Genomic DNA, 14860 nt, shown 5'->3' with positions numbered 1-14860 from the left:
ACAAGTTAAAAACTTAAACCGTAAACATTGTTGGCTCCTGCACTTCTTTGCCGTGTCGTCATTATTTATTTAGCCGCTGTTTATTTCTAATACGTAGACCGCCCCAAGCCAACGGTGAGTGAGCTCCCACCCCCTTGTCTTCTTTGCGCGCATGTAAATGTGCGTACGTAAGTGCGCGCATCAACACACGCGCGCGCACACACACACACACACACACGCTGGCACGTGCGCTCGTGATGCTCGTACTCAAAGCTTTAAATTATATTTATTATAATAGTAGTCTTAATTATTCAATGCGTTTTATGTTTCTCTGTTGTACTGCATATTAATTCCGTCTTGTACCACTCGCTCTCAGACTACGCTGTTTTTATCTAATATAAGACATTTTAACAGCTGAACTAATCGAGCAAAAACTAAATGTGGTGAATATTGTTTTAAAACTAGAGGAGATGGCGACTGTATTTTATTTCCTTAACTAGCTCTATTTGAATATCCAGCCAGTTTGTCTGGAGCTTGTTATTCACCAGGCCCGAGGCGTATGATGTCCTAAACCTGCAAGCTGTCTTTAAGCGGCAGAAAGTGCACCTCGGGCACTTCCCATTAACATTGAAATAATTATTACAGCAACAATGGCAACAATGTTTTTGTATTTATCGATGTACTATTTACTATGTTTGCGGTTGTTATTGAATTGTTTTGGTATCGTTTTTTTATTTTGTTCTTGTCACCGATGTTACTGTACGTGTCAGACATGCTTTCTATATTTATAAAAAAAGAAAAGAAAAATATTTTTTTAAATGACACTTTATATCTAAATTGACTAAATCGTCCAACTTTTTGAATACATGTCATGCCTCTTCAGCAAGAATTGTTTTGAGCGAATGTGTGTGACCCTGATGTGCATAAATTGTGGTGTTCTTCCGCCACCTTTCGATAGAAAAGCATGAGGCACTCAAGTGGCACTTAAATGCAACTTCGTTTTATCCTTTGGCGCCATCTTGCGCTTAAATACAAAAGTGCAGTTTACGGCCCCAAAAGTGAAAACCTTCCGATTTTAGATTCAATTATACATGAATGAGTGGGATTTACAATTGTTGTTAGTTATAGAGGATCAGAAAATATAGCAAATAAATCATTATTATTCAAAAGTTTGGCAAAACAGAACTGGAAGATGCTTTTCTGCGTATGTGTGTTAATACTTTGGTATTACTGCCAAAATATAAACTGAATAATGCGTGACTTTTCATCTAGTGATGGGTTAAATCTAGATGCTTATTAAAGTATAAAGGGGATAGGGGTAGACAAAAAAGTATCCAGTATTAGTGTTTTAGCGGCTTTGCCTATAAAAACACAACTTCCCATCATACATTTCGCCAAAACGTTGTGTAACTACAATTAGCTTCCGGTGGGAAACAAGGAACAGGCAACAACAGAGGACAAACCTGACAAGCAAGGTTGTGTTTTCTTTTTCTGGGCAAGTGTTACATATTATTTGATCATTACATTGACTCTATGGTCGTCAAAATGTCACGCTAACTCGCTTAGTTTCTAAACGTGCATTGCTTTTATATGTCAAACAATTAAAATGCGTATTGCTCATTGGCTTGTCGTGACAGTTGGGCTTATCTGTGCAGCCAGACGCATGGAAATTTCAACTGTGCGCTGTGTCATCGTCTTCATTCTTTTATGTTTAGCTGTTTAGATATTAAGTACTTGCTGTATCTTTGAGTTTTTCTGCTATAATGAGGAAAGCATGCAAATTCAAAGTTGTTTCTATATTGTCTTGCGCATTGTGATCAAGTCAGCCAATTAAGTTTGATTTTTACTTCTTTAAGTATGAATAATTTTGTGCTGCCCTGCACAACCTTTATTCCTAATGTAGAAGTCGTGTCGTCTTAAACCGGTTTCATGTTTATTTTTTGGGTATTTTGTCACTTTTTAAATGTCGTTAAAATGAACAATGGGAACATTGGTACTGACAGGTTTCAAACATGTCTGTGGATTGGGTGGGATATGGATATGCAGCCCTGGTGGCATCAGGGGGAGTCATGGGCTATGTGAAAGCAGGTACGTGCAATTGAGTCGTCCTCCACGTCCGGGATGTCAGATGCAGGTGCTGAGCTCTTCTGTGTGGCTTCTTCCAGGCAGTGTTCCCTCCCTGGCTGCCGGACTTCTCTTTGGGGGTCTCGCAGGTGTTGGCGCCTATCAGATCTCCAATGACCCCAGTAATGTTTGGCTGTCTCTAGGTAAGGATTTATGATTGTGTTGCCTTTTCCATTTTCACATTGATAACGCGTTGTGGTGTGTTCCAGCTACATCAGGTGCACTGACAGGTGTCATGGGAAAAAGGTTCTACGGCTCCAGGAAATTCATGCCTGCCGGCCTCATGGCGGGTGCAAGGTAGGTTTGCACCGTTGCATGACTTGTTTGATTTCTGCACTGTCAAAGTGACCTGATTTTATTTCTTTGCGTTCCAAGTCTTCTGATGGTGGGGAAACTCAGCGTGGCGCTTCTAAACAAACCTCAGCAATCCTGATGAGAAGAACCATCACTTACGCACAGTCACGAAAATGAAGCATTAGTTTTAATTAGTATTAATTTCTGCAAAAATATTGTATGCATCCTGTAGACATAAAATATTAATTCAGCTCAATGCTTCATTTCCTGGAGTATGAATTACATTGTATGCTAAACTCATTTTGTACCAAAAAAAAATTGAAATAAAGCATCTAATTCCATTTAAATGTTAGTGCTTTTCTTTTTTTTTTAATTTATTTGTTTGTATAAAACATCTACAGAACAATTAACAAACATGACATAAATTGATGCCATCTGACATTACAGTACAAACTTGTACCAGCGAGTTACAAAGGTGAATAAAATTGGAGTAGAAACAATACTTGCTCCTCTTTCACCCTGCTACCGATTTCCACCATATTTTGAAGTCCAGTCGACTCTACCGTGGACCGGCTGGACAGCGGGAACTCTGGACATGAGATTCCCAGTTTTCCCCAGAACTGAGTAGCTGCTGCCTTTTGGCTGACTTCTTTCTGTCCTCCTCTTCCAACCATTGTAATCTAGAAGAAAATAGTGTTTTTGACATGGAGTCAAATAATTGTCAGGTACGTTTGGCTCAAATGAAATACTACTCAGGTGAGTCCTGTCTATTGACGCTAAACTATACGTCTATGTCCAAGTAAATCACAGCCGCTGTTTAGAAAATCACAATACCTTCATTAGTTTCACTCAAAGATGAGATGGATTTTGGTTTTGAACATTTGGTTTTGTCTCTTTTAATTTCTGGAGAAGAGGAAGAATTGACTGAAAGGAAGTGAAATGAGAAGAAAGACCTCAAGTGAGTTCAAATCTGCATGCGCATGCTTAAAAACAAACATTTGGAAATGAGATGAAAGTGGGAGGTTTCAGTCAAGCTTTAGTCGGTTGGACAGAAATACCCGAGAGGATTGTTTACCCGTGTGATGGCCGGCTAAAGGAGCCAGCTGGATCCTCTGTCCCACAGAGCCAACCTCTTTCTTTTGTAATGAAGGGATGTAGCCGGCGGATAAGTTATACTTGGTGCTCACAAAATTACCTGAAAAGGAAGGAAGGAAGGAAGGAAAAACTCATTAGAAGGTTAGCAGTCTAAATCATAGGTGTCAAACCCGAGGCCCGGGGGACAGATATGGCCCGTCACATCATTTGATGTGGCCCGCCAAGACAAATTGGGCATGGACTTCATGTCAATACTTAAAATAACAAATTGTCTTCACTTTTAAAAAATAGAGACATTGCTAGCAATTTTTATTACCAATTAATTTTATACCATTATGACAGCACACATCCACCAACCACAAGATCCTCATTTGTGTCCTGATGACTTCTCACCGGGATTGGCTCTGTTGACGGGTAATCTTGCTCCAATGGGAACAATTGTCTTGTTTACAGTGTTTGAGTTCTCCCACAAGTCCCGTAACGTCATACCGCTCAGCGCCTTTTCTCCTGACATGGCCTGCGTCTTGCCGATCAAACCTTGAAAAACAAACATCTGCCTCATTAGATTGTCGCACGAGTGAAGCAGTGGAGTCTTACCGGGCAGGTATCTGGACTGGCTGAGGTAATGCTGGCGCGCCGCAGATCCTGGCACATTAGGCTCCACTGGACCGACTTTAATATTGTTAGGTAGTTTTGTAATAGCGCTGAAGGAATACAGAGGTTTGTCTTCTCTGGGTCTGTATGATTAAAAAAAAGGAAATTGCATTTGTAAATATCTCGAGAGCTGGACAATTGACGTCTTAAGTTTCAGCACATACTGTGGCCGAAGTTTGTTTGAGTTCCTCTCCTCCTCTGAATTTCCCAAACTGGGTTTTTTTGAGTGAGAAGCAGCCATGTCTGATTGATCGAGATCATCCAAGCTGTCTGATGTCCTCACGACCGTCTGGCCCCAGCGGCGTCTTCCGTTCTTCACCACGCCCTGTCCACCTGGATCAATTTTGTTTTCATTGCCCAGCGATGCTGCTTCCTGGGGGCAGCCGGTCATAGTCAAGTAGCACGCTCGGGATGAATGCATCTGTCAGAGATTAGAATTCCAGTTCAAAGGGACTCACGACATGGTTGATGCCACCGGGTTTATTTGAAGCTTGAGGCAGGGTGATTTGCTGCAGAGGCTGTTGGGTGCGTCGGGGTGACGATTCAGACGCCTTGACCTCCGAGGAGGACTGTTTGGGCTCCACCCGAGAATCAGAGACCTGCTTCTGGATAGTTTGTCGAGCTTGGACCGTCTTGGTTTCTTGGCTGTGAGGACGGGGACCCAAGACCTGTCCGACCTGGAAGTACGGGTAACGCAGGGCCTAGCCAGAAACCACACAGATTATCAATACGGTTCTGTAATATTTACTAGAAGCCTTATTTGGGACGCTTACCTGTACAGCGGTGGGTCGTTTTTTGGGATCCCATTGAAGCAGGTCCTTCATCAGATTAATGGCCTCTCTGCTGGCATTGGGAATAAGCGTCTTCAAGGGGGTCGGCACACATTGAGGGAAGCGGAAGTTCATAGCTGAAGCCAGGTGGTAGCCCTCTGGCCACTCCAGCTAACAAAAATAATAAAATGCCTTATCATCATTTTTCATTCACACTACCCATGATTCCATGTATGATGAAGTATTTCGGTTTGATTAAATCGTGCATATTTGTCTCACCTTCTTGACAGTACCTAGGACTTGGCAGATCTTGAAAATCTCATCCACCTCACTGTTCCCGGGGAAAAGAGGCCTGAGTGTGTAGAGTTCTGCCATGATGCATCCAACAGCCCACAAGTCGATAGGAGAACTGTAAGTAGACGACCTGAGCAGAACCTCTGGTGCTCGGTACCTAGGCAGAAAAAATCATCTGGGTTAAATACAAGAGGGAATGCTTGAATACAAACACAAGCTCTCACCATCTTGTGGACACGTAGTCAGTATAGGGAGGTTTTGATCGGATCTCCCGAGCCAGACCAAAATCTGCTATTTTGACCAGTTCTGGGCCCATGCACAAGAGATTCTCTGGCTTCATGTCTCGGTGGAAGAAACCTGGAATCAATATTTGACATTCTGTAATGGTAGTTGAGATTTGCAGATACTACATGAGCAAAGATACCTGGACAAAAAGTCCAAATGTGAAAATGCTGAGTGTTGCTGTAAATGTCAGTATTTTTTGTCCAGTTATCTTTTTTAATTCTAACAAATGCAACTCAACTACTCCTACTGACAGAAGAAGAAGCGGCGACAGAGTAAGGCTACTTACCATGCTTATGCACAAAAGCCAAACCAGCTAATATTTGGAACATGATGTTCCTAAGTTCATTCTCTGAGAACATCTTATTCTCTCTAACATCAGGCCAAAGACAGGAAAAGCAAGAGAAACAAAACAAAAAGACCAAAGTCAAGAAAGGGACATGCAAACTAGATGTGTGGAAACATGAGCATGATTTTGTATTTTTTGTTATTGCCGCAAGACTGTCAAGAGGAATCCACCAACTAGTTTAATAGAAATAGGCAAGAGATATGTAAAGCCAAACGGCGATGGTGACTTCATAAGCTACAAGATTCCACCCAGTAATCAACCATTTTGCTCAGTCAAAAATCCATCTTCCGCTCATTTATCATTCCCCATTGATACAGCATTCAAATCTTAGAGGGAATCTTATAGTGTGAGGCCACTCATTTGGAACTGCAAAACACCTACCATGTTTGTGAATAAATGATAGACCTTGTAATATCTGAAAGCTTATGTTTCGTATCACTGATTCGGGGAATAATTTCCTTCTGTAAACAGAAGATTAAAAGAATTCCCATAAGTCACACGTCACATGGAACATCTTATTTTGGAATCTTACAAGTCAAATGTGATCATGTGAGTCAAATGAGTTACATTTTTGGGAGGAACAAAAAACTATGAATATTTTAGAAAGATAAATGGTAATAAAAATGGGAGAAAAGGCCATTTCTAATTTTAGTATTGACAAATTTGTCTTTGCAGGCCCCCAGGCCTTGTGTTTGACACCTATGTCCTCCTGGCATTGTAATATATTTCCTTACCTGTCCTTCATAAGCTGGTAGAGATTCTCCTTCATGTATTCAAATACAAAGTACAGATGATCATTCTCTCTGATAACTTCCTTCAACTTGACAACATTTGCATGGTTCAGCTTCTTGAGTGACTGGCAAATAGAAAGCAGTAATGTTACCTAATGCCCATATAGCCAGGTTACAGTCAGTACTAGTGGTAATTAAAAACCCTTCTTACCTTGACCTCTCTTAGGTTTATACATTCCTCCCATGAATAAAACTTCCTCTTCATTCTGTGAAAAAGAGTTGTGAACAAGGTAGACGAAATATTAGAAACATATTAAATCACATGATTTGATAGTGCCATTTAAAATTCAGGCAGAATTCCTGCATAGCTGAATATCTTTATTTGAATGATAACAATAACCAATTGCGTAATTGTGCATGCATATGGTAAGCTTCAATGTAAAGTCGACGTGTTTCGCAATGCTATTTATACTCAAACTCCCTAGCTCTTGTTAACACGGCACTCAAGAGAATATCATAATCTCCTTATAGATTTGCTGCCTGCCATTTTCACGCTTCCTTTTCCACCATGTCAGCAAAGTGACACACCCTCCTCCCCTCTACTTTCACTCCCTTTCACCACCGTGCATGTATTGTCTTACATAGTAACCAAACAATCAAGCTGCACACACATGCTTGGCTTGCTCATGTATTATTGAAGCCTGCTGAAACAAAGACATACAAACATTTTGGTTACCCCTGCTGATAGGCTAAAATAACATTAGACCAAGAATCAAAAGTAGTTTAAAAACATGTATTTCCCAATCAATTGGTGATATAATTTTCATTTCATACATCAGAGCTAGAAATCTTCCTTACCTTTTAATAGCAACAAGTTCTCCAGATTCGTTGCTTCTTCCCATCAGCACGCTGCCGTAAGTTCCGTCACCCAACTGCTTCAGGGTGGTGTAACGGTTCATCATGTCTCACAATGGTTTTATCAGCTTTTCAAAACTTATTTTTTAGATATCTCCTTTATTCTTCCTGGAGAGTTTGTGTGTACTTTCCCAAGGAAGTGGTTTAAATGAGGCGAAGCTCTGTGATTCAAAACACATCTTGGAAGGTTGGGGTGTCACCACTCGTTGTTAGCAGTCAGCCATGGCAAGCCTACGCAGAATATATATTTAATGATCAACTACTAAAGAATAATTTCCACAATGTGATTTTTTTTTGTTAGAAAAGTAGCTTCCTGTTTTTTTGGTCCCAGTGACAATGGTGTCACACTAGGACACGCACACCTTAAGTGGATGACGTAGCGAGCTCTCAGCAGATTAGGCCAACAGGGATGTAGATATAAGATAAGTTATATCACCGCCATGTCTAGCGCTAAACTGCTACTATGATATGCATGAGCTTTATTACAGTAGAATAGATTTAGAATGTAAGTTGGAATTGAGCTAAGCAATCAGGTGCAAAATGTATAGAATGAACCCAATAAAAGGCTAATTATAATTTGTATTTTTTTTTTAAATACAAACATGTACACTAACACATTTGTCATAATACTGACTTTATTCTCTCAGAATAACAATTATCCCCACTACCATTGTCATATTTTTAATGTGGGATTGCGACCTTATAAATTCCAGCTTTGATAACATTTGAATGATTTAATTCAAAAAGTCGAGCAAAAAATAGATTTTGTTCTATTTTATTGCTATTCTATTTTTAAAAAAACTTCAAGATTAAGAACACTGTGACTATTCAGGAAGTACAGCCGGAGGACAGATGGCCAGCCAGCCAGCCAGCACTCCACTTCACCCTCACATATGGCACCTGTTGTTAGCAGGATTTAAGAGAATTAAATTGTATCTATGTCCCATGACAGTAGGTGGCTCATCAAGGTCAATTGAACTGCAAAAGAAAAAACCCCGATTGTTCTACTCTATTACAACAGGTTGTAGATGGAGCAAATACTTTTACCCAAAGTCCGATTCTGTTCCTAAACTGATCTTAAAAATCGATCACCGTTTAGCAGAGGATGATAAAAAAAATTGTGGTTGGCATGTTAGCTTTTGCCAGCTCTTCCACAAGTCCAGCCTTCCACAAAGAAATGTTCTAAACTCACCTTTTTTATAGAAGCGTCTTCTTATATTCTGCTTGTTGGTGATAGCGACACTTTCTTTCCGTAGAATTTACGCAGCGTCTCGCATTTGCGGTAAGACCTTTGTGCGAGTGTGTGAGCATGCGCGCGTGTTTTTTGTGCGTGCGTCTGTGTGCGAGGGCGCTCTCCATGGTAACGAAAACACACTACTTCCGGCATAACAACGCAATGCATCGTGGGACTTGTTGTCTTTAACAAATAAGTGCCATGACGTAAAAAATACCTGACACCATTCTATTTTAATTGTAAAAGTATTCATGTTTTATTGTATCATCATGTGTATATGAATATGCTTGAAAGAAGGAAAGAAGGAAAGAAGGAAAGAAAGAAAGAAAGAAAGAAAGAAGGAAGGAAAGAAGGAAGGAAAGAAGGAAAGAAAGAAGGAAAGAAAGAAGGAAAGAAAGAAAGAAGGAAAGAAAGAAAGAAAGAAAGAAGGAAAGAAAGAAAGAAAGAAAGAAAGAAAGAAAGAAAGAAAGAAAGAAAGAAAGAAAGAAAGAAAGAAAGAAAGAAAGAAAGAAAGAAAGAAAGAAAGAAAGAAAGAAAGAAAGAAAGAAAGAAAGAAAGAAAGAAAGAAAGAAAGACAATTACCATGCACATGAGTTGTCCTGCCTCAGGGTGGTCTTTACGTCCTGGGATAAGAGACAGCTGGGTGTCAGAGGATAATGAGTGGAATGTTCTCCTAAGAGGATTACTAAAGGTCGTTAACGTGCAACACCACTATCAACGAAACCAGAACTTGTTCCAGTGACCAGTCAGCAGAAAGGCAATCATGGTGCAAGCACATTTCGCATTGCAAAATGATGTCTAGTGGATCCAAACTACTGATGGCTGGAGGGGACACGTTCCACATTTGGCCCCTGCATTGCAGAGCGATTTCCTGAAGGGACGTTTTTGGACAACGCAGGCAGGCATGAAGACTCGACCTGCTGGGATCGGGAACGCCAACGCCGACTGGATGGGCTCGCTGCCCCCCAAACTAATTGTCATGCCGCTCAAACACCTTGCAGTTCCAGGTGAGCCACCCCCCCCCCCCCCTCAATATATCTGGAATGACCTAGTTGTTTAAAACATGCGAATGCCACATGGACACTAGAGCCCAAATTCAAATCCATGACTCAAACCAGATAGCAATTTATTTTTGGACTAATCGACAAATTAACCTTTTTCATTGGCTCCAAGGAATCAGGCTCTCATCTTTTCATCAATTTTGGCTCTTCTTTTTTCCCCCCTCCAGGGTCTCATGACTCATTCACCTATTGGGTGGATGTTCGTGCTCCAGTAGGTCCTGATCAAAAAGTCTATGTCAAGTACCTGGCTACCATGTTTAGCGTTTTAGCCAAAAAGGTGATGGTGAAGTGGTCCATGACACAGGTACGGAATCTAAATGTCACCTTGGATTCTCTGTAACGGCGGAGGCTCACTCTATGCTCCTGTATATTTCTGCAGAATCTGTCGTTTAAGGAACAACTAGATGCAGGTATTCGCTACTTTGATCTCAGGGTCTCTTCAAAACCAGGCCAACCGGGGCTTGACATTTTCTTCATCCACGGTCTCTTTGGACACAAGGTGGGCAAAGGAGAAATTTGACGTAGCACACCAAGATGTGCCTTCTTTGCATCTGACAATACTTTCTACCAGATTTTGAGTATGAAATGTTTTCCCTGTTTTAAAAGGTGATAGATGGTCTTATAGAAATCAACTCCTTCTTGTGCAGGCACAGGAAAGAGGTAAGTTTTTATTTTTGTATTTATCACCAGCTTCAAAAATGTGGTGAATGGTGCTTAGCAGGTCAACCAATTGATGTTTGACACAGGTCATCTTCTTGGACTTCAACCACTACTATGCCATGGGGTCAGCCCACCACGAATACCTCATCAAAATGCTTCAGGAAGTGTTTGGAAGTAAGCTTTGTAAGAACTGTGACGTGGAGACCATCACTCTGGACTACCTCTGGAAGAACAAATATCAGGTCAGGTTCTCACGACATCAGTATTCATATGGAGTGATGATGATGGCAAGGGAGCAACGCAAAAGAAGAAAAGAGCATTGTACAATAATCGGCAGCAGGAGGCAGTATTTATTCAAATTCTATACAAATCCGGTGTAGTCCTTGATTTCTATAAAAGAGCACCAACTTTGTGGAAGTGCTAATTTTTTGCAGCTTCTTATCATTTAAAGACAGTAATTGACTCTTGCAGGTGATTGTTTTCTACCATCATCCATCAGCTCAGGGTGTCCCTGTCATGTGGCCTGGTAACAAGATCCCCGCACCATGGGCAAACACAACTGATCCAAGCAAGCTCATCCAGGTAAGTGTCTCATTATTGATAGTCATGTGAATTTTGTTAGTTCACGTTAGTATTAACTTTTCCCTATTATGAATCATCATGAATGAAGGAAAATGCTCACAAAAAAAAACCGCTAGATCAACAATAGCGGAAATGTTTGGCATTCCAGTGTACTGTTTTCGTTACGAAATCTCCATTTCTGGGACAATCCATGAATCTAGAATGACTTGTATTCATTTCTCCTTGGCTAAAGATTGCCACATCTCTCATTTCAATTCAACTTGATCTTATTTCTATATGGCTCAGTTGTCTCAGGGAACATCAGCCACATTCCTAACTTATTAAAAGAGCAAGTGAAGCGAGCACTGAGTGACAGGCAAGGCAAAACTCCTTCTTGGGAAGAAATTGTGAGCATACCTGATGTGGGGCTGCCGCCTTCTTCTTGATCTGAATTTGCTTCCATTTGCATTTTTCTGCTTAGTTCCTGGAAAGCACACTGAAGCAAAGAGCCAAGCGGGGCTCGTTCCACGTGTCCCAGGCCATCCTCACACCTCGGGTCAACACTGTGGCCAAGGGTCTGGTTTGGGGGCTACGGAATTACTTGGTGGAAAAGTAAGCGCTTTTGTCATCAAATTGGACATTTTAGGCCAGCACTTTTTTTTTTTTTGACTGAGAAGTTTCCTTGACTGAATTAATGTCACTAATGCTGGAGATACTGATGCAAATCAATTGGAGCACAAATCCTTCTTGTATTCACATTTTTAAGGAAAAAGTCAGTCACGTTGGGGGAGCGAACCTCCTGAACGGATGCTTGAGTAAGACAAGAGTTCTAATTTGGCACCTCTGAGGAAACAAGATTGTTTATCGCATTTAGACAAACGCACTGACTTCCTGGTTTTGTTCTGCCAGCCAAATATTTGAGAGAAAAGGGCGTCTGTCGCGGTTGTGATGTTTTCAACAGGTTTCCTTCATCCACACCATGAAATCAACATGATCTGATCTAATCCCTTTTTTCTTTGAACCAGAAACCTTCCTGCCATCATGTCCTGGGTGGAGGTTCAGAGGCCAGGCTTGGACGGGGTCAACATCATTACCTCTGACTTTGTGGAACTCACTGACTTTGCCAACGTTGTCATCAGACTCAACAACTTGCTGTTGTCTGAAAAAGAACATAAAGTGAGATGACAACAACTGGACAAAGGTGTGCCGCTTTATACCGCTTGCTTGCTTGCTATTCATTGTCATCACGAAATATATCCACCTGTCAAAAAAAAGCCCCGCCTCTCAACCATCTTGTTTTGTATAGATTGTGCAGGTGTGCCAAATGTTGAGGCCTGTGTTTGTATTAAGGATCGGCATAATAATAGATGAATTAATTGCAGAAAATCCAGTGGATATGTGGAGCTAATTTTCGCTTACTGACCAATTGAAACACAATTTAAGATGATCCCTTTCCGTTAAATTTCATAATTTGTCGAATTAATCATTCATTAGCAGAAATAAATCCAATGTCCGTTTCCTTGCATGCTTTAGAAGTAGTCTGGATCGTAATTTTTTTTACTGCCTGCTTGTGTGCTAAAGTTAGCGTTTTTAACCTTGAAACTAAGAGAGGCATTGTGGCTCTTCTACGCTTAAACAAGAAATGTATACAGTTAAACCTTGAGGGAGGAAATGTAGGGTTAAGGTTCACACAATGCATATAAATCACATGCAATGTATACATGGACAGTATTTTTGTTAGTGTTATAAAACAAAGTTTGGTTAAATATTTGAATGGACATTAATGCCTGGCTCATGACAATAATAGATAGAAGAGTCTGCACGTGTGTATTTCTACAAGTGCGATGTTGGCTCACTTATTACAAATAGTGGCAGTGTCTTCATTCCTGTGGTCTGAGCAGGGAAAAACACAGGAAAGGGATTCGAGGAATTCTGATAGGAAGGAAGAAGTAAAAAGAAGAAATAAAAGATTTGCTTTGAGGGGCAATTCCCAACAGCTGTTTTCCCTCTCAGTGGAAAGAACAGAAAGTTCCCGAGCGCTTTCATATCAGCGCTGCCCCTCACCTCTTATGGCCCAACCATGAATGCAGTCATTAAAAGTCACCGGCAAAAGCATTTTAATTGCGGAGTAATTACGCATTCCACGGCAGGCAAGTGGGAGTGGAAAAGGAGCAGCTCGGATTGATGATGAGCATTCCACTCTTGTTTACATTGGGCCTTGCTCACTCTAGTATCTTCTTATGTTTTGAATCAGCTCCCAGTAGTGGACACTCTAAAGTTGCTTCATCAAAATGTAAAATAACTGTATGTTCAATGTGGCAGCTGCTCTGTCAAATAAATTGTTTGATATTTGGGCTATTTCTGATTCTGTGGTTATCATCACAATTTCAGAAAAATAAAAAAAAATCAACAACCAATGGATGGACAGACGGACGGATTAAACCAGTTAGCACAATTAGACACTAATCCCTCAAACAATTATTTATGTCTGGTTTTAACACTAGTTTGACTTCTAACATGGCACTGATGCTGAAGTGACATTTTTGCATTTCATCGAGAATAATGTCACCCATGTGGCGTAACCTCCTGTGTGTTACAATAAAAAAAAAAACACAGCACACACTTGGAAGGATGTCCGCTGTGTCGAGCCACCACGTTTAACATCACTTTGCCAGCAAAAGGGTGAGTAAAGTGCACTAACCACTCATGGTGCCAACTGATGTCACACACATTTGTTCCCATGGTTGCTGCGGTATTTCAACAGCTGGGAAAACAAACCTAATAAAGATTTGCCCCAAATAGTATTGACGTTGCATCATAATATTTCTAGCCAAGACATTATGATCATTTTAAAACTACTGTAGATACAAGAGTACTCCAATTACACAATTAATCAGGCATCCTACTGAGAGGAAACATTTTTCAAAGGGTTTGGATTTTATTTTAAGACATATGGACATGAAAATGCGGTTGAAGAAAAAGGTCTAAAACGGGATTGGTTTTCAATCACGGGTTGGGACTGCTTCCCAAGAAAAAAAAACAAAATTCACCACAGAGCCTCTGAGCTCACATGAAAATTGTGAAATGCTGTCCAACGTTACCATGTGTGTTTTTGTGGGTGATGTCAGCTCATTATGGAAACACTTGAAATTCAATTAAGATGAACTGCAAGAAATATTATACTGATGATGCATTTTTCTCCCTCTTTTTTTTTTTTTTTTGCTTGATCTCAGATTTTTGCTTTTACCATTACACTTTCTAGTGATCCTTCATTTCACGGACAGGACAGAAAGGAACAAAGAAGATTGAGGAAGGTTGTACAGTAGCAGTGGTTATAATAAAATGCATGTTATGTCCCTAAATGACCTTGATATTATCTAGTGTAGGGGATGCATTCCAAGAGTACCAAGAGATGTTTAAGGTTTTGTTTTGGGGTTTGTGGGAGTACATTTTTTCAGACTAGGCTTATCATTTTGGACCCACAATAACACTTATCTCATTTTGCAGCCTAAATCCACTCCTGCGTGACTTGTGAATATTGTCCTAGTCCCAAATGCCTCGTGTTGTTGTCTAAGACATCCTTTAAACGTGTGCCAAATAAAACAGTGAAGCTCAAATGTAGAACTAGATGAATGAAGTCTAGACATGACAAGACATGCTTGAGATTTTTCAGATGGCGTTCATAGCTTGAGCAAAGACACTAGCTAGTTTAACTGGAGCTCTTCACTGACAGCTCTGTTATTTCGTCGTTGACCTTTCCAAATATTTTGCTTGTGGCTGCTTGAACCACTTTCCTGTTTGTATTGTAAGAAAATCTTATAACTTTATTGGAATTTGGGAAATAATGCCAAGAAGAC

The 14860-nt window shown here is 40.5% G+C and overlaps 3 protein-coding genes across 4 annotated transcripts; 2 read left to right on the top strand and 1 right to left on the bottom strand.

Moving 5' to 3' along the window:
* Nucleotides 1-1380: 1380 nt before the first annotated feature.
* Nucleotides 1381-2744, top strand: tmem14ca (transmembrane protein 14Ca). Of its 2 annotated transcripts, none has more exons than XM_061265701.1 (5): nt 1381-1454; nt 1983-2067; nt 2145-2246; nt 2313-2400; nt 2479-2744. In XM_061265701.1, exons 2-5 carry the CDS (start codon nt 1992-1994, stop codon nt 2534-2536), a joined length of 324 nt encoding a protein of 107 aa, XP_061121685.1. In that variant the 5' UTR covers nt 1381-1454; nt 1983-1991; the 3' UTR covers nt 2537-2744. The 2 variants fall into 2 exon arrangements, with proteins under 2 accessions (XP_061121685.1, XP_061121684.1); XM_061265700.1 differs by having other exon boundaries at nt 1386-1474.
* On the bottom strand, nt 2698-8824 carry mak (male germ cell-associated kinase). The gene is made up of 14 exons (XM_061265694.1): nt 8680-8824; nt 7431-7718; nt 6784-6838; nt 6576-6697; nt 6223-6302; nt 5435-5567; nt 5196-5367; nt 4920-5087; nt 4605-4847; nt 4311-4519; nt 4090-4229; nt 3886-4029; nt 3473-3592; nt 2698-3077 (listed from the first exon to the last, which is right to left on the bottom strand). Exons 2-14 carry the CDS (start codon nt 7532-7534, stop codon nt 2920-2922), a joined length of 1848 nt encoding a protein of 615 aa, XP_061121678.1. The 5' UTR covers nt 7535-7718; nt 8680-8824; the 3' UTR covers nt 2698-2919.
* A 553-nt stretch (nt 8825-9377) lies between these two features.
* On the top strand, nt 9378-13229 carry plcxd2 (phosphatidylinositol-specific phospholipase C, X domain containing 2). Its single transcript, XM_061265971.1, has 8 exons — nt 9378-9728; nt 9950-10086; nt 10162-10281; nt 10389-10442; nt 10529-10684; nt 10914-11024; nt 11485-11615; nt 12029-13229. Exons 1-8 carry the CDS (start codon nt 9626-9628, stop codon nt 12186-12188), a joined length of 972 nt encoding a protein of 323 aa, XP_061121955.1. The 5' UTR covers nt 9378-9625; the 3' UTR covers nt 12189-13229.
* Nucleotides 13230-14860: the final 1631 nt, after the last annotated feature.

Source organism: Syngnathus typhle, linkage group LG19, assembly GCF_033458585.1.
Source record: "Syngnathus typhle isolate RoL2023-S1 ecotype Sweden linkage group LG19, RoL_Styp_1.0, whole genome shotgun sequence".
NCBI classification, from domain to species: Eukaryota; Metazoa; Chordata; class Actinopteri; order Syngnathiformes; family Syngnathidae; genus Syngnathus; species Syngnathus typhle.
This window is presented reverse-complemented; position numbering and strand designations above follow the sequence as displayed.

Coding starts and splice junctions, on each gene's coding strand:
- plcxd2 (XM_061265971.1), top strand. CDS start 9,626: ATGAAGACTCGACCTGCTGGGATCGGGAACGCCAACGCCGACTGGATG. Junction 10,282..10,388: donor ACGGTCTCTTTGGACACAAG/GTGGGCAAAGGA, acceptor CTGTTTTAAAAG/GTGATAGATGGTCTTATAGA. Junction 11,616..12,028: donor CGGAATTACTTGGTGGAAAA/GTAAGCGCTTTT, acceptor TCTTTGAACCAG/AAACCTTCCTGCCATCATGT.
- mak (XM_061265694.1), bottom strand. CDS start 7,534: ATGATGAACCGTTACACCACCCTGAAGCAGTTGGGTGACGGAACTTAC. Junction 6,303..6,575: donor TACCAGCTTATGAAGGACAG/GTAAGGAAATAT, acceptor TTCTGTTTACAG/AAGGAAATTATTCCCCGAAT. Junction 4,230..4,310: donor TCAAACAAACTTCGGCCACA/GTATGTGCTGAA, acceptor TTAATCATACAG/ACCCAGAGAAGACAAACCTC.
- tmem14ca (XM_061265701.1), top strand. CDS start 1,992: ATGTCTGTGGATTGGGTGGGATATGGATATGCAGCCCTGGTGGCATCA. Junction 2,068..2,144: donor CATGGGCTATGTGAAAGCAG/GTACGTGCAATT, acceptor GGCTTCTTCCAG/GCAGTGTTCCCTCCCTGGCT. Junction 2,247..2,312: donor TAATGTTTGGCTGTCTCTAG/GTAAGGATTTAT, acceptor GGTGTGTTCCAG/CTACATCAGGTGCACTGACA.